We start from the raw sequence: 24,406 nt of genomic DNA, 5'->3' as shown, positions 1-24,406 counted from the left end.
CTCTGTGGGGGTCTCAGTGCCCTTATTCTAAACGTGCTTCTAAGATGCTTTCCAAATTAAGCATCGCAGTCATTGAGACGATACATTCCCTGCTGATACCCAGTGAGGAGGAATTCTCTGGTAATGATAAAAGGACACAATGAAGAATGGAAGAGCTTGGGATGACCTATGAGAGGGGGAAAAAACCTCACCAAAATCAGTCAAATGCAGTGGTGGGATCCAAAAATTTTAGTAACAGGTTCCCATGGTGGTGGGATTCAAACTGTGGCGTAGCGCCAATGGGGCTGGGCGGGGCACGACGGGGGCGTGGCCAGGCATTCCGGGGGCGGGGCATTCCTGGCCGGAGCTGTGGCAAGGGTGCAGTTGCTGCACCAGTCCTTGGGCGGGAAACAAATGCACGCAGGTGCAGGCTGCCACGCACGCCGGTGCACCTCCTGCTAGGCTGCTTCAAGTTCTGCGCGCTACTGCTGAGAGGAGGGGCGTAACTAAGGCAAAAATCACGTGGCAAAATCACCCATTAGTAACCCCCTCTCGGCACACACAAATAATTAGTAACCCACTCTCGGGAACCTGTGAGAACTCTGGTCAAATGGTATCCTATGCAATTGGGAGACGACACAGCTTGTAATCTCTGCAGCAACATGCAATAAGTTTAGTAGAAAGAACAGGACCTTAGTACCTACTAGCAGCCCTCAAACACAGGACCAGGCCGAGGGGCTTCCAGATACGTTTGCCAGTAGCAGTCTAGGGAAGAAAGCCAGAGGCATCGGGTGGGAGGACACAGAATACTGCTCTAGAGAACACCAGAAACTTTATGTTAAAACCACAGAGTCTCCAGCAATTCCTAGAGCAGCATGACATCCCTTCTGAGTTTTTCTTGGAAGTGACCTAATGCTACCACACCAATTTTTTTTCCTTATGCAGTAGGTAAGTGGAATTCCTCCTTCTAGAGCAGCCAGGAAAAGGACCCTCAGACAAGACCTGTGATCCACAATCTCTCATTTTGGAAGAGCACTTCACAAACAAATTGAGCCCTGGGGGTCAGAAGCGGCAACTAGGATTCAGTCTGGGCTCTCCTGTCATTACAGATTTCAGTGGTCGGAGCACAGCACGTTACCTGGGAAAGTTTGGTACAAGAAAAGCTGCTCTTTAGCACTGATGAGCCAAGCGTCCTTGTCCACAAGTGATCTACAACAAAATGAAGAAATGAATGAGGACTCATGGAAGTAAGGCAGAATGGCAAGAGTAAAGGAAGTAAATTAGTTGCATGGATTGGAGCCAGTGCTCCCACCCCTGTCAGTCAAACATAGGGATGTCGACCTCCAGGTGGCACCAGGCGATCTTCCAGTTGTTGTTGTTGTTGTTGTTGTTGTTGTTGTTGTTGTTGTTGTTGTTGTTGTTGTTGTTGTTGTTGTTGTTGTTGTTGTTGTTGTTGTTGTTGTTGTTGTTATATTTATAAACCGCCCTCCCCCGGAGGGCTCAGGGTCGTGAACAAACACATAGAGCACAAATAAAATCAATAATATCGAGATTTAAATAATCATTAAATAGTGGCTCTCTCTATATATATATTATAATATTAATATATATGTGTGCCTGTTGTGGGGAGAGGAAGGGAAGGAGTTTGTGAGCTACACTGAGATTAATATATTAAAACCAACCCCATTAAAATGCAGCTTATTTCCACACTATTCAGGTCAGTTCCTTCGGAGACCAAGGAGGTTTTGAAGCATGAACTCTGTGGCATTGAACCAGTGGTGGGATCCAAAAATTTTAATAACAGGTTCCAACGGTGGTGGGATTCAAACAGTGGTGCCGCCACACACACGCGTCCTTGCACACATTCCTTAATAATTTACAGTCTCTAGTCAGTCCCAACAATAAGGTCTCTGGTTTTAGTCCCATCCTTATTTTAAGAATCTGTCCTATTTGTATTGTTATTTTCCTCCAATATCTTTTGATTTTCTTACAACTCCACCACATGTGGAAGAATGACCCTTTCTTTTTTTCTACACTTCCAGCATAGATCATCCCTTTTTTTATCTATTCTCGCTAGTCGAATTGGGGCCTAATACCACCTATTAAACACCTTTGGAAACGGCAAAACAGACTCACTCTATCCACAAATTTTCTAGACTTCTGACTGAGAAAAAAAAAAGGTTTAGAGCACTATCCTTGGTGACGGACATAGGTTAAGAATTCATTAGTCCAGAACCAAACTCTGCACTGTATTTCCCACACCTTCAAGCAAAGGGTGTTTATAAATCATTTATATCCAAAAAAATAATGCCTTCAGAAATGCATTATATGAAATCAGAGTTAGCCAAATTAACAGAATCGAGAAAAACATTGGGACTCTTCTGCCCAATAAAGGCTTTTATCTCTTGCTGTCCAAAAGAACTTCTAACAGGCCAATAGTTTTAACATGCTTATAGTTAACTGAGCCCTTTGGGGATGGGCAGGTTAGAAATTGAATGAATGAATGAATGAATGAATGAATGAATGAATGAATGAATGAATGAATGAATGAATGAATGAATGAATGAATGAATGAATGAATGGATGCATGTATGCATGCATGCCAAGGTCATCGTTTTTGACAAAAAAAATCATGTACACCACAAGTGGCAAATTTATGGTAATAATATTAAACTGTTCTGTTTTAAACTCCTAGAGGTTTGGTTTGACCAGAGACTAACTTGGTCAGTGCAAGTTGCTTATGTTAAAATTAGAAGAATCTCATTCTTCACTCACCTTCCCTTGTTAGATACCGAAAAGCTGACATTATGCGACCCTGTTGAGAAAGAAAACATGCATTTAGTGCTGGACTTTGGAGTACTTCTAACATTAAACATTTACTAGAACTGCCCCTCTCCATTCTAGCCTTTCCCCCCACCATTGAGTTTCAAGGCTTTCCTTCATCCCACATCAAACTCTGGAGTTTTTGGTCCAGCATGTTTAGCAATTCAAGGTGAAGAGTTTTTTTTAATAACCTGGTCTTCTCAGCTGTAAGGAGTCTCAGTGTAGCTTACAAACTCCTTCCCTTCCTCCCCCCACAACAGACATCCTGTGAGGTAGGTGGGGCTGAAAGAGTTCTGAGAGAACCGTGACTTGCCCAAGGTCACCCAAGCAGGTTTCACTGGGAGGAGTGGGGAAACAAAATTGTTTTAACAGATTAGAGTCCACTGCTCAAGTGGAGGAGTAGGGAATCAAACCTGGTTCTCCAGATTTGAGTCTGCCAGCAAGAAAACCTTTGCCTGCCCAGAGCATCCCAAATTCTTGTCATTCATTCTCTCCAGGGCAACCAAAAACGATGGCCAGACTTTGACAAGAATCTGGCATCTTTCCTGAGGAATTACACTGCCCAGCTTTTGGTTTATTTTGGAGCCCAAAATAGCAGAAACATTTCTGGTGTGCCACCCAGGAAGCAATTACCCTACATCAGGGGTGTCCCACTCTGGTGCTTCAGATGTTCTGGTGCTCCAGATTGGCCATGCCAGCAGGGGCTGATGAGAATTGTAGTCCATGAACATCTGGAGCACCAGAGTTGGACATCTCTGCCCTACAGATACAAGTGGGGATTGAGATGCAGATCCTGGGTAGGACAGGTATCCTCCTGAGTACGGTGTCCATACACACTATCAACCAGCAGTGGCGTAGGAGGTTAAGAGCTCGTGTATCTAATCTGGAGGAACCGGGTTTGATTCCCAGCTCTGCTGCCTGAGCTGTGGAGGCTTATCTGGGGAATTCAGATTAGCCTGTGCACTCCCACAAATGCCAGCTGGGTGACCTTGGGCTAGTCACAGCTTCTCGGAGCTCTCTCAGCCCCACCCACCTCACAGGGTGTTTGTTGTGAGGGGGGAAGGGCAAGGAGATTGTAAGCCCCTTTGAGTCTCCTACAGGAGAGAAAGGGGGGATAAAAATCCAAACTCTTCTTCTTCTTCTTTTCCTGGCACCTGCCCAGAGCTTTTGGAAATGGGGAAGGGCTAGGTTTGGGCTTTTGTCCAGCAGGGCTGTGTTAAGTAGAGCTTCTACCTGAAATATTAGAGGTACTATTAGAGTGATATATAACCTCGCTCACTGACATGTTGTGGCCAATTTTGCCTCTTGTAGCTGCCATCCTGTGACTGCGCCCACCTCCCCGAGTCAGAATTCCAAAGGCTCAATAAGATTAGGGACCCTTGGGTTAGGAGTTCATGGCTCAGGTGAGTTTTGGACTGCAGGTAGAGGTGTATCAGGGGGAAATGGTGCCCAGAGACAACTCCTTCTCTGGGCGCCCCCCACCCATGCACCTCCCCTCCCCACGCTTGGAGGCGGAGCTTGGGGTGGGGGCCACCCCCCGAGTCCCGCTTCTTGGCCTCCTTGCAGGCCCGCTTTTGCCCAAAAGATGGCCTGGATGGAGGCAGGGGGCGAAACTTGGTGGCATGCAGCTGGGGTGCATGCCGTTTGGTCAAGTGGGGGTGCCTGTGGCCCCCCATGTGACCAAAAGGCATGCGCCCGGAGACATGGGTGACCCCATGTCCCTATACGCCTCTGACTTGGGGTCTCCATGCCTACTATTTAGAGCTGACCTAGGGCAAAAGCTAAAAGTGGGAGTGAGAAGAAAGCTGCGACTGGGGAAAAGAAGAAGGGAACTGAGTTAGCTCACTCCTCTTCAATTCTTCTTACAAACTGAATGGTAAAACCCCAACAAAAGGTTATATCATTAGTCCGGTTTGTTGCCTTTTACTATACAGAACAAAAGCAGAACCAGCTGTTGTGGGTGTAGGAGGTTAAGAGCTCGTGTATCTAATCTGGAGGAACCGGGTTTGATTCCCCGCTCTGCCGCCTGAGCTGTGGAGGCTTCTCTGGGGAATTCAGATTAGCCTGTACACTCCCACACACGCCAGCTGGGTGACCTTGGGCGAGTCACAGCTTCTCGGAACTCTCTCAGCCCCACCCACCTCACAGGGTGTTTGTTGTGAGGGGGGAAGGGCAAGGAGATTGTAAGCCCCTTTGAGTCTCCTGCAGGAGAGAAAGGGGAAATATGAATCCAAACTCCTCCTCCTCCTCCTCCTCCTCCTCCTCCTCTTCTTCTTCTTCTTCTTCTTCTTCTTCTTCTTCTTCTTCTTCTTCTTCTTCTTCTTCTGGGCTGTGGTCTGGTGGTTTTAGCTCTTGACATTTTGCCCGCGTCTACGGCCAGCCTCTTTAGAGGCACGTCATGGTCCCCAGCCTTCTAGCCTCAAACCAAGGGGATGAATGTATCTCAATAGACCCCCTGAAGGACACACATTTGACACCACTTGTTGATGAGGCCAAGCCAATGGAGGCCTGAAAATTGAATGCTGCGGAAGCTGCAGGAGCTGGGAATGGATGCATGAACCACAATGTCAACAATTCATTGGACAAACGGATTGAGATAGACTGACCCCAGGACATACAACCGGCCCCACCTCCCATGACATCAACATTATTTCCTAGAACACAGCAGGATGGAGAAACAAGGCCTCTAATCTTGATTTTATCTTAACGGTTTTAATATAATTTTACCTCAGGAGACCTGGGCTCCCACTCGGATTGGACTAGAAGGCTGTACTTCATACTGCTTACCAGCTCACATGTCATGGCTGGATGTGTTTCTTGTGTGATATAAACTACAAAATCAAATCATTGCCTAAACCCACAATATGGGGGAGGGGGAGAGAAATGTGACTAACATATAGCTGTAAACAGGACCCAACATACCACTGAAAAGTATGTGAATCCACAGACGAATAACCATGCCGTTGCAAAGGCAGTTGTGAATGAAGCAGCAACCCAGACAAATGCAAATGTGCCTCACCCCTGTGAGGTGGACAAACCATAGACCAGTGATAGCAAACCTTTTCGAGACCGAGTGCCCAAATTGCAACTCAAAACCCACTTTTTATCACAAAGTGCCAACATGGCAATTTAACCTGAATACTGAAGTTTTAGTTTAGAAAAAACGGTTGGCTCTGAGGCGTGCATTACTCAGGAGTAAGCCTGGTGGTAGTTGGTGGCTTTGCTTTGAAGCAACAGTGCAACTCTTCCAACGGGTTTACTCAGAAGCAAGCCCCATTGCCAGCAACCGAGCTTACTCCCAGGTAAAGGATCACGCTTTAGTTCTTCACATGAAAATCAGTGGGGCTTAACAGCGCTCAACCGGGTTACCTACACTGCTTCCCCAAAACTAGGTCTTAGGTTTAATGCTAATAATCGAGCCCAGCAGCCCAGGCCAGCCTAGATGTGGGGGGGGGGGGGCACTCTGTTTGGCGCTGCAGCCCACAGGGAGGGCTCTGAGTGCCACCTCTGGCACCTGTGCCATAGGTTGGCCATCACTGCTCTAGCATCTCTGCTGCCTGCCCCCCCCCGCCCCCCCGGGCAGCAGCCACCTGGATCACAGGCACCAGGCCTGCCAGCTGAGTCCTCCCTGCTCGCTGAGGTGTACGCACATCAAGTTCAGCAGCCCGGGCCAGCCTAGATGCGCAATTCCCCCCCACACACACACACACATGATGAACTCTGTGTACGCGTGCCCACAGAGAGGGCTTTGAGTGCCACCTCTGGCACCCGTGCCATAGGTTCGCCATCACTACCATAGACCCCTCAACTTGATCACTCCATATTGTGCCATGGAGAGAAGAACATCTAATGTGACAGGCAACTGAAGATGCGGGCAAAACATTAAGAGCTAAAATTACCAGGCCACAACCTGGAACATTCACAACAGACAGTTGATTCCCCCATGAAAGCCTTCAACAGAAGCAAAACTACTTCATTGTCCATTTTCCACTAACCGATATAGTTGCCTTCCACTCGGCACCTAAGGGTTCCCAGGCCATGACTGGTTTGAATGGGGTACCTACGAAGAAAGCAAAGATGCAAAATGATATTCTTTTCAGAGGTGCCACAGAAACCAAAGTGAGAGAGAACATCAAATAAGCAAATTCCAAATGATCAGGTTACTCCTGGTTCTCAGTTTCATCCCAGTTATTGTGATCGCAAAGCGATTTCAGAAAGGCTCATTCCGCACATGCAAAATAATGCACTTTCAAACTGTTTTCAGTGCTCTTTGAAGCTGTGCGGAATAGCAAAATCCACTTGCAAACAGTTGTGAAGGTGGTTTGAAAATGCATTATTTTACGTGTGCGGAAGGGGCCAAAGAGCCAGGGGAATCCAGTTCTTAAACATGCACAGCTAAAATTTATTTTTAAAATTTTTCTTTAGCCCTTATTTGGCATAAAACAAATAGAATAAAATCCTATCAAAAATACAGCTAAAATTGCAAAGGCTGTAGAACATTTTTCTACCATGCAGGGATCAGGATGGTTTAGACTAGGATGGGGGAAAATCCAGAATGTGTCTTTCGTGAATAAGAAAGTTACTAGCACGACACTATGCCTCCTCTGTCATAGTTCAAAAGGTGCTGCACCCATGTGACCACTGTCTGCTGAGCTCGCTGTAAATTATAGTCCAGAATGAACAATAAGTAAAGACTTACATGCTGCGCTTCTGCTTGTCTGCAAGTGAGCAAATGGTAATCCATCCGTCTGCTTTGAGAATAACAGGCCTAGGATTGAGGAGGGGAGAAAATATATATTGTACACCACGCAGAGCTCTTCGGGGGTGGGCGGTCTATCAAATTTAAATTATATACATACATACATACATACATACATACATACATACATACATACATACATACATACATACATACATACATACACATACACACACACACACATATATATACACATACACATACACATATACATACACATATATACACACACACACACATATATACATATACACACATATACATATACATATATACATATACATATACATATATACACACACACACACACATACATACATATATACACACACATATACATATATATACACATACACATACACGCACACACACACACACACATACACACATATGCATACACATACACATACATATACATACATATATTTATACACACATATACACACATATACATATACATATATATATATACACACACACATACATGCATGCATGCATACACACACACACACACACACACACACACACACACACACACACACACACACACACATATATACCCACATATATATATACCCACAACAATATACAGCAGAGATCCCAAACATGGTGCCTGTGACTGCCAAATTGTCCATCAATGTATTCTGGTACTATTGACTAGTGGTGGGATTCTAATAATTTCACAACCAGTTCATCTTCCCTGCACCTGTGCCCCATCCCCGCCGCCCACTTACCTTCTGCAGAGGAACTTCTTCTGGGGGTGGAGGGGGGCAACAGGGCCTTGCCGCTGCTGCTCTGAAAGCCCCCTCACTCCCCCTCCCCTGAAAGAGGGGCCAATGGGCCTTTTAGCACCTCAGAGCAGCCAGTGATTGAGATTTATCTTCCCTGTGGCCATAAATTCAGTGGTCTGCAATACACTGCCCATGGGCACCATGGAGCACACCAGTGTGTTCCTGGCGCCCACTTACTTCTTCCCCAAAGTGAAGTGCTAATCTTGGCTACCATCACTGGAGTAGGAAGTCCTTTAGAAGAATCCAGAAGCACTCATTTGGAGACAGATACCTTCATTGTAGAAGAAAACGTGGCATGGAACTGCTCAAGAATTTTGATTGTTTGGGTTGCCAACTCCAGGTTGGGAAATTCCTGGAGACTTTAGGGTGAAGCTCGGGGATGGCTGGGGTTGGGGACAGCAATGACCATAATGCCACAGAGTTCACGGTCCAAAATAGCTATTTGCTCCAAGAGAACTGATCTCTGTTGTCTGGAGAGGAGCTGTCAGGGAAATCTCCAGGACATACCTAGAGGTTGGCATCCCATTTAGACTCCCTGGCAGCCATTTTGTTGTAATGTCCACCACCCTTTTCTTGGGTTCTCAAAGTGGCAAACCAACAACAAAGGATGGAGGGGATTTGTTGACACCCAGAATCCAATCGGCAACACAACGCCTCACTTGGGCACTGGATTTCACAAACAAGAACATAAGAACATAGGAACAAGCCAGCTGGATCAGACCAAAGTCCATCTAGTCCAGCTCTCTGCTACTCGCAGTGGCCCACCAGGTGCCTTTGGGAGCTCACATGCAGGATGTGAAAGCAATGGCCTTCTGCGGCTGTTGCTCCTGAGCACCTGGTCTGCTAAGGCATTTGCAATCTCAGATCAAGGAGGATCAAGATTGGTAGCCATAAATCGACTTCTCCTCCATAAATCTGTCCAAGCCCCTTTGAAAGCTATCCAGGTTAGTGGCCATCACCACCTCCTGTGGCAGCATATTCCAAACACCAATCACACGTTGCGTGAAGAAGTGTTTCCTTTTATTAGTCCTAATTCTTCCCCCCCCAGCATTTTCAATGAATGCCCCATGGTTCTAGTATTGTGAGAAAGAGATAAAAATTTCTCTGTGTCAACATTTTCTACCCCATGCATAATTTTATAGACTTCAATCATATCCCCCCCCCCCCTCAGGCCCCTCCTCTCCAAACTAAAGAGTCCCAAACGCTGCAGCCTCTCCTCATAGGGAAGGTGCTCCAGTCCCTCAATCATCCTTGTTGCCCTTCTCTGCACTTTTTCTATCTCCTCAATATCCTTTTTGAGATGCGGCGACCAGAACTGGACACAGTACTCCAAGTGCGGTCGCACCACTGCTTTATATAAGGGGATGACAATCTTTGCAGTTTTATTATCAATTCCTTTTCTAATGATCCCCAGCATAGAGTTTGCCTTTTTCACAGCTGCCATGCATTGAGTTGAAATTCCCATGGAACTATCAACTAAGACGCCTAAATCCCTTTCCTGGCCTGTGACTGATAGCACTGACCCCTGTAGCGTGTATGTGAAGTTTGGATTTTTTGCCCCTATGTGCATCACTTTACATTTTGCTACATTGAACTGCATTTGCCATTTCTGGGCCCACTCACCTAATTTATCAAGGTCCACTTGGAGCTCTTCGCAATCCTTTGTGGTTCTCACCAACCTACATAATTTGGTATCATCTGCAAACTTGGCCACCACGCTACCCACCCCTACTTCCAGGTCATTTATGAATAGGTTAAAGAGCACTGGTCCCAAAACGGATCCTTGGGGGACACCACTCCCGACATCTCTCCTAAAGGCTGCAGACATCAAACAGATAGTATATAACAGTGGTGGCGAACCTATGGCACGGGTGCCAGAGGTGGCACTCAGAGCCCTCTCAGTGGGCACGCGCAAATAGAGATAATCGTGTAAGGGGGGGAATTGCCCCTCCCCCACACACATCTAGGCTGGCCTGGGCCGCTGGGCTCGATTATTAGCATTAAACTTAAGGCATAGTTTTGGGGAAGCAGTGTAGGTAACCCTGTTAAGCGCTGTTAAACCCCACTGATTTTCATGTGAAGAACGAAAGTGCGATCCTTTACCTGGTAGTAAGCTCGGTTGCTTTTAATGGGGCTTGCTTCTGAGTAAACCCTCCTAGGGTCGTGATTCACCCGTTGGAAGAGTTGCATGGTTGCTTCAAAGCAAAGCCACCTACTACCACCAAGCTTACTCCTGAGTAATGCACACCTTGGAGTCAACCATTTTTTCTAAACTAAAACTTCAGTATTCAGATTAAATTGCCGTGTTGGCCCTTTGCGATACATAAGTGGGTTTTGGGTTGCAATTTGGGCACTCGGTCTCGAAAAGGTTCACCATCACTGGTATATAAGCATTGGGACTTGGTCAGGGATATTCCAGGCTGTTCAACTCCCCCTCGAATAGGGTATAGACATACACCAAATCTAAAACAGAGATTGATAGAAGCTAACCTGAATCCGAGGAAGGCTATAAAACCCATTTTGACTGGACACGATAGATGTGCAGTTTGCAAACAGTGCCCCCTGTCTTTGAGTGTTAAAATAAATGATGTATTTTCTGGAGTAACGTGGAAATTAACTGGATTTTCAAATTGCAATACATCACAATGCGTATATATTATTTTTTTGCCCCTCTAAGAAAATGTATCTGGGAATGACAATGCGCCTGGTCAGAGTGCACATAGCTGAACACAGAAGTAATATCAGAGATCAAAATATGGATGAACCTCTGGTGACACATTTCATTGAAGCAAACCAAAGGGACACTGATCTGAAGTTTGTAGTTTTACATTTCCCAGCAACTAGACATATGGATTTACGAAAATTAACTTTGCAAACTGAAAACAGACTTATTTTTAAGTTTAAAAGTCATGTCTTTGGGTTAAATAGAGATTTGGCTTTTTCCTGTCACTTGTAAAATTAGTATCACTTTAAATTATTACTTGGCAATTCCCAGCTGAAACTCATTAGGGTCTTATAGGAATGCAGTGTAAGTCCTTTCTTTAGAAATGATATACAGCCTAGAGGGGTGGATCAACTCTGCATGAGAGTAAATGTGAGAGCATTATGATTACTAATTATTATTATGTAGTATATACTGTTAATATATTGATGGCCGGTGGAGGGATTTACTTGCATGTTTACAATCCTCCCAATGTTACATGTATTATATAATATTGTGCAATGCTTATTATTTATATTTCATGTATTCTAGAAACCTGCTGTTAATAAGGCTAAAAACAAAAGCAAAAAAGAATTTTTATTTCTGAGGAAGACTCTTTGAAAATACTACTTTACCTATGAAGCGTTCAAATACTGAATTTATATATTTTGGGGATTCAATTATATGGAACTCGATTCTCACACCAGTTTTGCCTAAGAGGCCTTTGCCATTCATTTCCTATTTTGGGTTTCATCGGATTACATTTATGAGAAGGACTACTTACATCTCTGTTTGTATTTACTATTGAGTAACAGTATGGATATTCAATGAAACTTGGACTTTCATGTATAATTGCATTGTATGAACTTCCTATGCATGATATTTGTTCACTGTGCTGATTAATATAAATGCATATAGGGATTTGGATCCTAAGGATAGTTTGGTTACTACACTTTTATTGCCTCAACCTGGGTGCTGCGCGTTGTCTTACATATACGTTCTCAAAGTGGCCCCAGGTTCTACAATGTTTTGAATCTCTGCCCTAAAGCACTGGATATATCCTGTCAAGAATTTCACTTTGCTATCCAAGTTGGGGGTGAAATTTACCCCAAGACATTTTATTTGCAGCCTCAAAAAGTTTTAAATGCATCCCAAAGAACAAAAGAGCCGCAGAGCAGATCGTGGGTTCATGGAAATAGTTGCGTTGTTTGATACCGGGATTAACTTCGAGCCCCTCAATAGACGCACGTTGCAATGGAGAGGGAGCAACCGTGATAAAAAGGTGCTGTATCATATTGAACGGGGGGAAACAGGTTTATTTTTTCAGTGGGGATTCGCCCTTTAAAAACAATTCTCCAAAATTTTCAAATGTTTCTCTGCTTCCACACTTCCACACTTCTCTGCTTCCTCCTTGGTGCCATTTTCTGAGCTCTCTTTGTTTCCCCTCACCTGCTTATTTCAGCATTCCTGTTTGTTGAAATCTTGGAAGCATCAAATATATGAGCAAGAGGAATCACAGGAAGAAGTTTTGAAGCATCGATTCAGCAAATAACGCAAAAAAGGGGGGGACATAAAATGATGGCCAAGAATCATTTTGAGGGGGTGAATGCAAACAAACATCATGGCAAAGGGAGCCAGGAGGGATTCTAAATGTTTCACAAATGTTTTTGTGTGATTTGCGCCAAAAGGGCAGTTTTTTAGATAAATTCCCACCTCCATGTGACAGTTCAAAGCAAGTACGAAGACAAAGGGAACATACATACTGTATGGAAAATGGCTGAAAAATACATCTGTATCAGTACTCTGGAAGACAACAAATACACTTACCCATCAATAAAATCCACATCAAAATCATATGTTTCATATTTGGAGGCCAGAATCTGACCATAGATTTGAATTACATTTCCTATCGGGGGAAAACAGTGGATATAAATAAAAGATTACATTAAAAGCACAAAATGAGAATCTGTGTAAATGATGAGGGAAAGCTGGATTCCATTCTCTTACACCCTTAAACAACTTTAGGACTCTGTTTGTACTACTTATATTCCACCTTTCTCACTGAGATTCAGCAGCACACACAGTGTCAATGAATACAATTGATACAACGATACATCTAATAAGCAATTTAACAGGTCTAGGATCTGTCGGAAATATTTATTTATTTCATTCGATTTGTACGCTGCCCTCCCCACAAGGGCTCAGAGTGGCTTACAGCAATAAATAACATATAAGATGTAATAAAATAAACCATTAAAACCATTAAAACCATTAAAATAATTAAAATCCTTTTAAAACATTTTGAGGCAGGTAACTTGGTTACTACACTTTTATTGCCTCAGCCTGGGTGCTGCGCGTTGTCTTACATATACGTTCTCAAAGTGGCCCCAGGTTCTACAATGTTTTGCATCTCTGCCCTAAAGCACTGGATATATCCTGTCAAGAATTTCACTTTGAAGAAGAAGAAGAGTTTGGATTTATATCCCCCCCTTTCTCTCCTGCAGGAGACTCAAAGGGGTTGACAATCTCCTTGCCCTTCCCCGCTCACAACAAACACCCTGTGAGGTAGGTGGGGCTGAGAGAGCTCCGAGAAGCTGTGACTAGCCCAAGGTCACCCAGCTGGCGTGTGTGGGAGTGAACAGGCTAATCTGAATCCCCCAGATGAGCCTCCACAGCTCAGGCGGCAGAGCTGGGAATCAAACCCGGGTCCTCCAGATTAGATACATGAGCTCTTAACCTCTTACACCACTGCTGCTCCTTGGTTTCTCCAAAAATTTAAAACTTTTTCATGCCACCTTTCCACCTGAGTTCCCACGACGGTACACACAAAGACCATTACAACATTTGAATATGGTAAAAATAATGTCCACTTGAAACAGTGGCATACCTGCCAGAGGGACGTAGGGTAACCCATGTCCCCAGGCGCCAACTATTTGGTCACATGGGGCCCCCAAATCACCCCACACACACCAAAGCCTTCCACAGGCCTGCCGGGTGCCCCTTGGTCTGGCCTGCAAGAGGAAGAAGAAGAAGAAGAAGAAGAAGAAGAAGAAGAAGAAGAAGAAGAAGAAGAAGAAGAAGAAGAAGAAGAAGAAGAAGAAGAAGAAGAAGAAGAAGAAGAAGAAGAAGAAGAAGAAGAAGAAGAAGAAGAAGAAGAAGAAGAAGAAGAAGAAGAGGAGGAGGAGGAGGAGGAGGAGGAGGAGGAGGAGGAGGAGGAGGATGGGGAGTTTGGATTTATATCCCCCCTTTCTCTCCTGCAGGAGACTCAAAGGGGCTTACAGTCTCCTTGCCCTTCCCCCCCTCACAACAAACCCCCTGTGAGGTAGGTGGGGCTGAGAGAGCTCCGAGAAGCTGTGACTAGCCCCAGGTCACCCAGCTGGCGTGTGTGGGAGCGCCCAGGCTACTCTGAATTCCCCAGATGAGCCTCCACAGCTCAGGCGGCAGAGCTGGGAATCAAACCCGGTTCCTCCAGATTAGATACACGAGCTCTTAACCTCCTACGCCACTGCTGCTCCTCACTTCTCCCCCAAGTTGGGGGAGAAATCGACCCTCTCCTCACAAACCTCTAAAAACAGTTTGGGGCAGGAAATAAAGTGTTTACTCCATGGAGTCCCCCATTGTTTTTACCCCAAAATGTTTTAGTTGCAGCATCAAAGAGTGTTAAATGAATCCCATTTAAAAACAATTCTCTAGCCTGATATGTGAGATGTAATTTTATTTCTATTTTTAAATGCGCCCCCCCCCTTCCTAATTTAAAGAACCCCCTGGCACAGAGGGATATGCTGCAGTCCTGCAGCCAAAGCTCTGCTCACAACCTGAGTTTGATCCCAACAGAAGTCGGTTTCGGGTAGCCGACTTAGGGTTGACTAAGCCCTCCATTCTTTGAGGTTAGTAAAAAGGGGGTCCCAGCTTGCTGGGGATATAGATGACCGGTGAAGACAACAGCAAACCACCCAGTCCGCAAAGGCTGCCTCATAAACGTCATGATGTGACATCATAAGAACATAAGAACATAAGAACTAGCCTGCTGGATCAGACCAGAGTCCATCTAGTCCAGCATTCTGCTACTCGCAGTGGCCCACCAGGTGCCTTTGGGAGCTCACCTGCAGGAGGTGAAAGCAAGGGCCTTCTGCTGCTGCTGCTGCTCCTGAGCACCTGGTCTGCTAAGGCATTTGCAATCTCAGATCAAGGAGGATCAAGATTGGTAGCCATAGATCGATTCTCCTCCATAAATCTGTCCAAGCCCTTTTAAAGCTATCCAGGTTAGTGGCCATCACCACCTCCTGTGGCAGCATATTCCAAACACCAATCACACGTTGCGTGAAGAAGTGTTTCCTTTTATTAGTCCTAATTCTTCCCCCCAGCATTTTCAATGAATGCCATCCCATGAGTCAGTTATAACCCAACGCTTGCACAAAAGACTGCTTTCACCTTTTACCCTGCCTAATTCAAAAAGTCACACCCAAAGCTGGAGGCACGCTCCTGTCAGGACCTAGATGTCTTGCTGTGTGTGAATTGCAAATGTTTCCCTGTAAATATTTCCCTGTTTCCCTCTTCCCTTCCTGGCAACCTCCTGGCGCCAACCCATCTTCAAAGAGGTGTGAAAGGTTCCCAGGTTCTTTGAAGCTCTGTAGTGCAATTGTTGTAGAAACTGTAGTGGACATTTGGTGTGGGGCGAAACGGGGGGGGCGGGTTAAAGGATATAGATCCTGGATCTGAGCTCTCTAGCTCAGATCCTGCTTTGCTTTGTTACTCTTCGTATCACCTGGAATAAACTGCTTTTGGACTTTCCTACGGTCTTTGTTATTTTCACGTTTGAGAGTCTGACAGCTCTGAACTATTATGAAAAAACCTTTTCTCCTAAATGAGGGAGAACAGCCAAAAACACTTGGGACGGCTCGATGGATCAGCGGAAAAACTAGTACAGAGTTGGGATTAGAATTCGGCAAAAGGACTTTTTAAAATTCCATATGCTTATTCATGAATGCGGGTGAGCATGTGCGCAGAGCTAGAATAGATTTTTTTACAACCAAATGACAGGGTGGTGAGAGTCGCCAACAAGCTGAAATGATGGGAATCGAAAACCTTTGCTCAAATTCGGGTGAGTATTTATGGAGCATCTGCCAATCAAGCAGACGAAAGCAAAGGGGTACAGGAAATGGCCCATGATATGTCCCGAACCAGGGACCTATGATACTTGCTGGTAGCTCTTTGTGTGATTTTTTCTAAATCATTGGTTAATTACCCGCTGCAGGTTGATTCCTTGCCTTTCCCACCCTCGTCCCACTCTGGCGTGAAAAGTCGCACCAGAAGTACTCTCGCTTTCCGTGTGGAAAGTGAGAAGCACAAACGGGATAAGAGGAAGCACATCGGGACAAGAACTCTGACCCCCAAGTGCCTCCTCCCTCGCCATGCAGCAAAGAGGAAGCACATCAGGCCAAGATTTCTTGCCTCCATGCACTTCGGGTAACCGTCCATCAAGGTTAGGCTGACCAGACGTCCCGCTTTTGGCGGGACAGTCCCACCTTCAAACAATTTGTCCCGCGTCCCACGGGTTATTTCAATTGTCCTCGGGCGCTTTAGGGCTGCCAAGACTGCCTTCTCAAAAGGTACAAGGCAGCGGCAGCTCTCCAGCAAGAAGCCGCGCAGGGATAAGACGGTTGTTAAGCGCTGCCATTTCCCGCCTCTGTGACAGGGTGGGGAAATGGCAGCTACCAGAAGGCAGTGCGCTCCGGCGCCTGCTGGCGCAGAAAGATGTAGGCGGCCCCAGGGAGTTATCGTAGTTCTTGGGCACTGGGCGATTCTCCCCACCCTGTCACAGGGCGGGAAACGGCAGTGCCCCAGAAGGCAGTGTGCTCCTGCGGTTGCGCACAAATGCACATACGCACATACATCTGGTCACCTTAATCAAGGTGTCTTTTCAACTAGCATAGAGCAGGCTTTAATGGATCTATCTGTATTTCTGATACCTGAGGCTTTAACATGTTGTACAGAGAATAAAGGAAAAGAAAGGAACCACAAGAAAGATTCACAGGGGGGATTAGCATGCTTCCCTAACAGCACCTTCACCAGCATTATAACCCTCTTGCCATCATCGGGTTTGAAGGGTGTCCCTCTGCTTAAAACGGCACTAACATTATAATTTTTCTTCAACTTCCTGCCAAGGTTTTGCATGTGTGTTAAGCATAAGGTGACCAGATTTTCACCTTTTTTAACTGGTGTTGATGCGCTGCATGATTGCGTTGATAGGAGCCAGCAGGTGACAGGGCTGGGAAACCGTAGCATTCCCAAAAAAGGCAGTGCAACTCCTGGAGGCCGCTGGCAGCAGGAGTGCTGCCGCGACTGCCTTCGGGCGCCTCCAGCCTGTTTCCCCGCCTCTGTCACCTGGCGCTTCCTGCGGGTGGCATCGCGGCGCAGGCCAAGATGCGCAGCAAGCACTCCCAGTGCAGCCTTCCAAAAAGGGGAGATTTTAAAAACACGCGGGACGCAGGACAAATTGCTTAAAAGTGGGACTGTCCCACCAAAAGCGGGACGTCTGGTCACTATAGTTAAGCACCATTGAGTCACAGTCGGTTTATAGTGACTCCGTCAGAGGGTTTGTGAACAACCGCTCATTCGCAGTTGATTTGCCATTGCCTGCCTCCACATGAGCTGAGAGAGTTCTGGCCAAGGTCACTCAACAGGCTTCATGTGAGGGAGTGGGGAATCAAACCCAGTTCTCCAGATTAGAGTCCTGCTGCTCATGCCAACAAAAGGTTTTACCGTGCAAAAAAATGGCACCGGGGGCAACCAAAAATAGTGGAAAAAATATGACATTGGAAAGTGAAGTTTATTATTTGTTTATTACATTTTTTATATCTCACCTTTCCTTGAGATTAATGATTTACTTACTTATGTGGTTACTTAATATCATTGCCATAAAATTTATGCAGTAACAAACCCAAGTAAGATATATGATCCCAACAAAATTCAAAGGTTCTATTCAGGAATACTCAAAATTTGGGCTGCGACTAATTAAATAATCATGACAAACAATCAGAAAAACTATATGATGGTCTGAAATTGGATGCAGGAGAACATTTATCTCCCTCCTAACTGACATAATACAACCCTTTTCACAGAGGATTAAATGATAATAATCTCAAATCAATGTTAAGGAAATGTGGTTATTGTTTGAAAACTTGTCCCTTACCTGGAACGCCGCATGGTGGGTCAACATGATACAGAACAGGTGTATGTTTGATGGAGAACTGTTAAAACATGAAAGACAACTAGTTAAGGTACTCTCCTGAAGTCCTGCTCTCTGAGTTGTGAAAGATGACAGGATGGTTCTTGTGGGTTTGACACAGGTTTATTTACAGCTAACCATGGCCGATGACCCACTGCCGCCGGTTCCCTGCCCTCTGTGGTGCAAAAAGTCTCAGAAGTGCTTTTGCTTTCCCCACAGAAAGCCAGAAGCATGTGCGGGTCAAGAGGAAGAACGTAGGACCAGGATTTCTTGCCCCAATTGTAGCCAACTGACCTGGGTTAGCGCAAAATGTGAAAGAATGGTCTTTCTCCTGGAATGCTACCCTGTCAGAATCTAAAGACAGCTGTGAATCACCCACCGACTGTGGTTGCCTCTTGGGGTGGGGGAGGTGTAAAACATGTTGCCAATGTTAGGCATTGCAAATGTAAATATGTAAACAAGTAAATGTATATAATGTCTGCTTCCTAGGATATGAGAAGGGGTGTCATGACAGTTAGATCATGGTGATCATATCCTATCCAGCAGAGGTATGAGTCAGCAAGAAAGGAATGATCTGACAGCTAGAGAACAGCAAGCAGACCGGTTCTATCCAGATGCAAGTGACCTTTACAGTGATTGGTGGAACCATGTATATAAGCGCCAGCAATGTACTGTGTGTTTGTTCCTTAGGGAAACAAGTGCCTGGCGAAGCACTTTGTTGGACTGCTTAATATACTCTGTATATAGTATCTTGTACATAGAGCAACTCAACGGTAAAAGCCTTCTTTTGAAAGAAACAGCTGTGTGGAGTTTTTCTTCATGAAGGTGGGGGTTTGCTGTACAGGCCCACTTGTCTACTTTGAGTAGTACCGCTCAAGTCTGCTATCGGGAGCCTGCCAAGGTGACTACTTCCGCCCAACCAAGGGCGGAAGCAAAGCCCGCAGCATGTTGGGACAGGGCTGACATTACCATCGGGGAGGGCTGACGGAACCTTTAAAGGAGTTGGCCCTTCTTTGTGCCGGCCATGTGCTCAGGCAGGCTGGTGATTTGCCCACCCACCTCTCCCTGGACTTTTATTACGGTGCTGCATGTTTTTCCATCATAGCCATCTGCGGTGGCGCATGGGTATTGATCTGGAAGTGCTGACGGCGGCAAGAGGCAACCGCCCTGCCGAACCGGCAAACCGGGAACGCCTCTTGCCGGGAGCGTCTGCCCGGCAGAGCCCCTCAGCAGAGCGAAGCCCAATACAGGGCATCCGCCCGGGGGAACTTCGCCAGGAAGCAGACAGGCCAGATCTAGACCCACGTTACGCCTCACGCTTCTGTTTTGTTTGGTTAATAAATGGCTGTGGCCAAGTGTTTATCCCAGCAAACAGTCTTGTGTGGTTTTTGGGAGAGGATCCACCCAGGTGGTTCCCACCCTCAGAAGGCAACAGAACAAGTACTGCCCTGGACATAAGGAGTCTGGTTCAGAAACTCCATTGTGGGACTGTGTTTGACCTTATGAGCAAGAATGCTTAAGGGAAACACCCCCCCCCCCCACCTCATGCCTGGCTCATACTCAGAAAACAGCATTTGAATATGCACAATAGTTCTATACCCATAAAAGGTATTGATGATGATGAATATGCACAATAGCACACCTGGGCGAGACCAGGTCTTTTTGTCTACCTTCTTTAATCTACTCAAGAGTCTCCCTCTGACTCATCCCCTTGTGACCATATATGTTGCAAGACCCATTAAGGGTGCTGTGTGGTTTCCGGGCTGTATGGCCGTGTTCTAGCAGCATTCTCTCCTGACGTTTCGCCTGCATCTGTGGCTGGCATCTTCAGAGGATCTGATGAAGATGCCAGCCACAGATGCAGGCGAAACGTCAGGAGAGAATGCTGCTAGAACACGGCCATACAGCCCGGAAACCACACAGAACCCAAGTGATTCCGGCCATGAAAGCCTTCGACAACCCATTAAGGGTCATTACCTGTATTGTCCAACACCTGGCAAAATCCATCAAGATAATGGGTTAGTCATCAGCTCAATGGTCTGATACTCAAGACCATTACCTCACCAGGAACAGCAGGAAAAATCCTTTCCTTAAAGGACTTCCTTTGCCCCAAGACATGTTTTTCCCTATAACGAGCATGTCTCAGACCCCAGTCAGTTGTTCAATATTATCACACCACCATGGTGGTCCATGATATTGTTCCAGCTGCGCAGATCATCCAGAGCCTCGCCATTAGGTCTCTGTTTCCTGGACATTCACTACAAGACTGGTAATATAATCTTTGATATCCCATCCTTTCTCTCTGTATATCCAAAACCTATCTTTCACCTCTAAATTATATCCTAAGCATAAGCATAAGCATAAGCATTTTATTGTCATTGTGCACGCACAACAACATTTACAGCAGCATTCCTCGATGCACACAATTTCAGACTCATACCCCATCCTCACTTTCCCCTTCCTCCACCCATCCCTACACAGCCCCAAACACATCAACATGAAGCCCCGGAGTTCAGCATCGCCACAGCTCTAGAGTAGAAGCTGTCTCTAAGCCTCTTTGTCCTAGTTTTGATAGACCTGTATCGTCTGCCGGGTGGTAACAGTTCAAAAAGAGAGTGTGCTGGATGAGACGGATCTCTCAGAATATTTTGGGCTTTCTTTAGGCTTCGGGAATTATCGAGTTCTTCCAAGGAGGGGAGAGGGCAGCCGATAATCCTCTGGGCAGTAGTGATCACCCTTTGGAGCACCTTCCTATCTGCCGCTGTGCAACCGGAGAACCATACACAGATGCAGCAGGTTAAGACACTCTCTATAGCACAGCGGTAAAAGGACACCAGGATTTTTCCATTCAGTTGTTGTTTCCTTAAAAGTCTCAGATAGTACAGTCTTTGCCTAGGAAACCTTGAATACATGTGTTTTTACCCAGTAACTGAGAGAGTGAGTGAGTGAAATTTTGTTTTATTCCATTTGTTATTTTCCCAATAAAATCCTTTTTAAAAGAATTTATTTTTCTCTGCTGGTTTCTTATGGTGAGCTGAAGCCCGTATACAGAGGCAATCTATATATATTACAGTGATCAAGTTACCCAACGCTCCTCAAGTGACTCTAAGCAACCTTGTGCTCTGTAGCTAATTTCCCCAACCAAAGACCATTTTGGGTAACACAATGCACTTCCCATCCCACTGCACACACCAACAATTGACCCATGAGTCTAGTTCAGTGATGGCGAACCTATGGCAAGGGTGCCAGAGGTGGCACTCAGAGCGCTCTCTGTGGGCACGAAGAAACAGAGTTCATCATGTGGGGGGGGGGAATTGCCCCCTCCCACACACATCTAGGCTGGTCTGAGCTGCTGGGCTCGATTATTAGCATTAAACCTAAGACCTAGTTTTGGGGAAGCAGTGTAGGTAACCCTGTTAAGTACTGTTAAACCCCACTGATTTTCATGCAAAGAACTAAAACGCAATCCTTTACCTGGGAGTAAGCTGGCAATGTGGCTTGCTTCTGAGTAAACCCTCCTAGGGTCGTGATTCACCCATTCGAAGAGTTGCATGGTTGCTTCAAAGCAAAGCCAACGACTACCACCAAGCTTACTCCCAAGTAACGCACGCCTCAGAGCCAACCATTTTTCCTAAACTAAAACCTCAGTATTCAGGTTAAATTGCTGTGTTGGCACTTTGCGATAAATAAGTGAGTTTGGGTTGCAGTTTGGGCACTCGGTCTCAAAAAGGTTCGCCATCACTGGTCTAGTTAGATCTATAAACAACTATGCAGAAGCTCTCTGTCTGGACTCCTCTTAGTCTCAACTCTAACTGCTTTTCCCGAGTCTCTAAACTACCCCATCAACTCAGATACCTATAGGTATACATGACATCTACCTCCCCCCCCCCTCTTTTGAATATATCATAAATTATAAAGTTATCTAAACAACAATATAAATAATTATCAATATATATCCAGGTCAGTTCCTAACTCGAGGTGATGAGTAGACTATCCGGCACCACAAGAGCACCTGGCGATTATTATGCTCCACATTAGGTTGCTATTTCTAACTTCTGCCTAAGTTATCCTCTCTGTGGTTGGCAAAGAAGAGGAAGTTGCCATTACTGAAGGCTGGATCTGGTGTAGGAGATTCAAAGCTGGTTGGAGAATCTAGTTCTAGAGTCTCTAGTTCTACAGTCTCTAGTTCTGGAGTCTCTGGTTCTAGAACTAACTGGAGGTGTTTTGTATGGATAGTTCCAGTGTAGAGTGATTTCCTCACTGGCGATTAATCCTGGGATAGTCACCCGAAATATCCAGGTTCCCTCGAGATCTCCTCACAGCCGAACCACGTAGCACAGATCAGTCCTGTTTCTGGCGCTCCTCCCCCCCTCCCCTTATCATAGGATTTTCCTGGACCTGCTTGTATATGCACCTTTTTGGAAAAAAAACACTCCAATGGGAGCTAGTAGGAGATGGGGGCTACACATTTTAGGGTCCATAACTTTGGCCCCCATGAACAAAACTTCACCAAACCTGGGTAGTATCACCACAAGAGTCTCCTACTAATACCACCCAGGTTTTGTGAAGTTTGGTCCATGGATTCCAAAGCTATGGACTCCCAAAGGAGTCCATAACAAATTGCTACATTATACAAGTAGCCCGTATCACACACCCTCGATGCGGGGGAAAGGGTATCACTGTCCCCTCCTCAGCCCATCTGAACAGATACCTGGAATGCGCAGTCGTCACATCGCAGCTGACTTGGCACATGTGCAGTCAGCCCATTCAACTGGGGATGGTAAAGTCCTTCCAGATGTGCAGACCTTGGGAGAAAAGAGCAGAAGCAGCGGGTAGAAACCAAGGGCGGAAAGAGAGGCAAGAGTCTCATGTGGAAGAATGGAGACCATGCTATGCTATAGCTTGGGGGAAAAGGTTAAGGTGTCAGACTAGGATCTGGGAGACCCAGGTTGGAATCCCTGCTCTGCCACGGGAACATGCTGGGTGACTTCGGACCAATCACGTACTCTCAGCCTAGACCCTGGCAAGCATTTGGATGGGAGACCTCTGAGGAAGACCAGGGCATGGTGCAGAGGCAGGCAATGGCAACCCACCTCTAAGGAGCAGCAGTGGCGTGGTGGTTAAGAGCAGGTGCATTCTAATCTGGAGGAACTGGGTTTGATTCCCCACTCTGCCGCTTGAGCTGTGGAGGCTTATCTGGGGAATTCAGATTAGCCTGTGCACTCCAGCACACGCCAGCTGGGTGACATTGGGCTAGTCACAGCTTCTCGGAGCTCTCTCAGCCCCACCCACCTCACAGGGTGTTTGTTGTGAGGAAGGAAGGGAAAGGAGTTTGTAAGCCCCTTTGAGTCTCCTTATAGGAGAGAAAGGGGGATATAAATCCAAACTCCTCCTCCTCCTCCTCCTCCTCCTCCTCCTCCTTCTTCTTCTTAAGGTCTCTTGCCTTGACAACCGTTCGAGGTCATCATAAGTCAGCTATGGCTGGACAGCAAAGAAATTAAAAAATAGCTACCAATGTTCTGACCTGGATAGCCCAGGGTAGTTGGTCTTTTCTTGGAAACTAAGGAGGGTTGGCCCCGGTTAGTACTTGGACTGGAGACCACAGAGGCATCACATTGAGAGCCAGCGAGGTGTAGTGGTTAAGAGCAGGTGGACTCTAATCTAGAGAATTGATTCCTTACTCCTCCACCTGAGTGGCAGAGTCTCATCCGGTGAACTGGATTTGTTTTCCCGCTCAACATTCTGGAGGGATAACCTTGGGCCAGCCACAGTTCTCTCAGAACTCTCTCAGCCCCACCTACCTCACAAGGTGTTTGCTGTGGAGAGAGGAAGGGAAAGGAGCTTGAGACAGGGAGGGAGAGAGGGAGATATAGATCCAAACTATTTATTTATTTATTTATTTATTTATTATCATATTTACATACCGTCCCATCCCCTGAGGGCTCTGGACGGTGGACAACAGATAATATTACATAGACAGTAATAACAGCAAATAATTAATATGAAACATCATTAAAACATAAAATTACTCCTATTTGTTTGTTTGTTTGTTTGTTTGTTTGTTTGTTTGTTTGTTTGTTTGTTTGTTTGTTTGTTTGTTTGTTTGTTTGTTTGTTTGTTTGTTT

General features: G+C 45.8%; 1 protein-coding gene across 1 annotated transcript in view; it reads right to left on the bottom strand.

Annotated features, from left to right (window-relative positions):
* LOC125438395 (fibrocystin-like) overlaps window positions 1-24,406 on the bottom strand; it is a 74,826-nt gene that overhangs the window by 38,415 nt on the left and 12,005 nt on the right. Inside the window, exons 5-11 of the mRNA XM_048506843.1 lie at window positions 22,993-23,086; window positions 18,246-18,303; window positions 12,881-12,959; window positions 7,502-7,570; window positions 6,798-6,862; window positions 2,755-2,794; window positions 1,118-1,188 (exon numbers count right to left, since the gene is read on the bottom strand). Coding sequence (XP_048362800.1) covers window positions 1,118-1,188; window positions 2,755-2,794; window positions 6,798-6,862; window positions 7,502-7,570; window positions 12,881-12,959; window positions 18,246-18,303; window positions 22,993-23,086 — 476 coding nt within the window. The remainder of the gene's footprint in view (window positions 1-1,117; window positions 1,189-2,754; window positions 2,795-6,797; window positions 6,863-7,501; window positions 7,571-12,880; window positions 12,960-18,245; window positions 18,304-22,992; window positions 23,087-24,406) is intronic.

The sequence above is a fragment of the Sphaerodactylus townsendi genome, linkage group LG01 (genome assembly GCF_021028975.2).
Source record: "Sphaerodactylus townsendi isolate TG3544 linkage group LG01, MPM_Stown_v2.3, whole genome shotgun sequence".
NCBI classification, from domain to species: Eukaryota; Metazoa; Chordata; class Lepidosauria; order Squamata; family Sphaerodactylidae; genus Sphaerodactylus; species Sphaerodactylus townsendi.
This window is presented reverse-complemented; position numbering and strand designations above follow the sequence as displayed.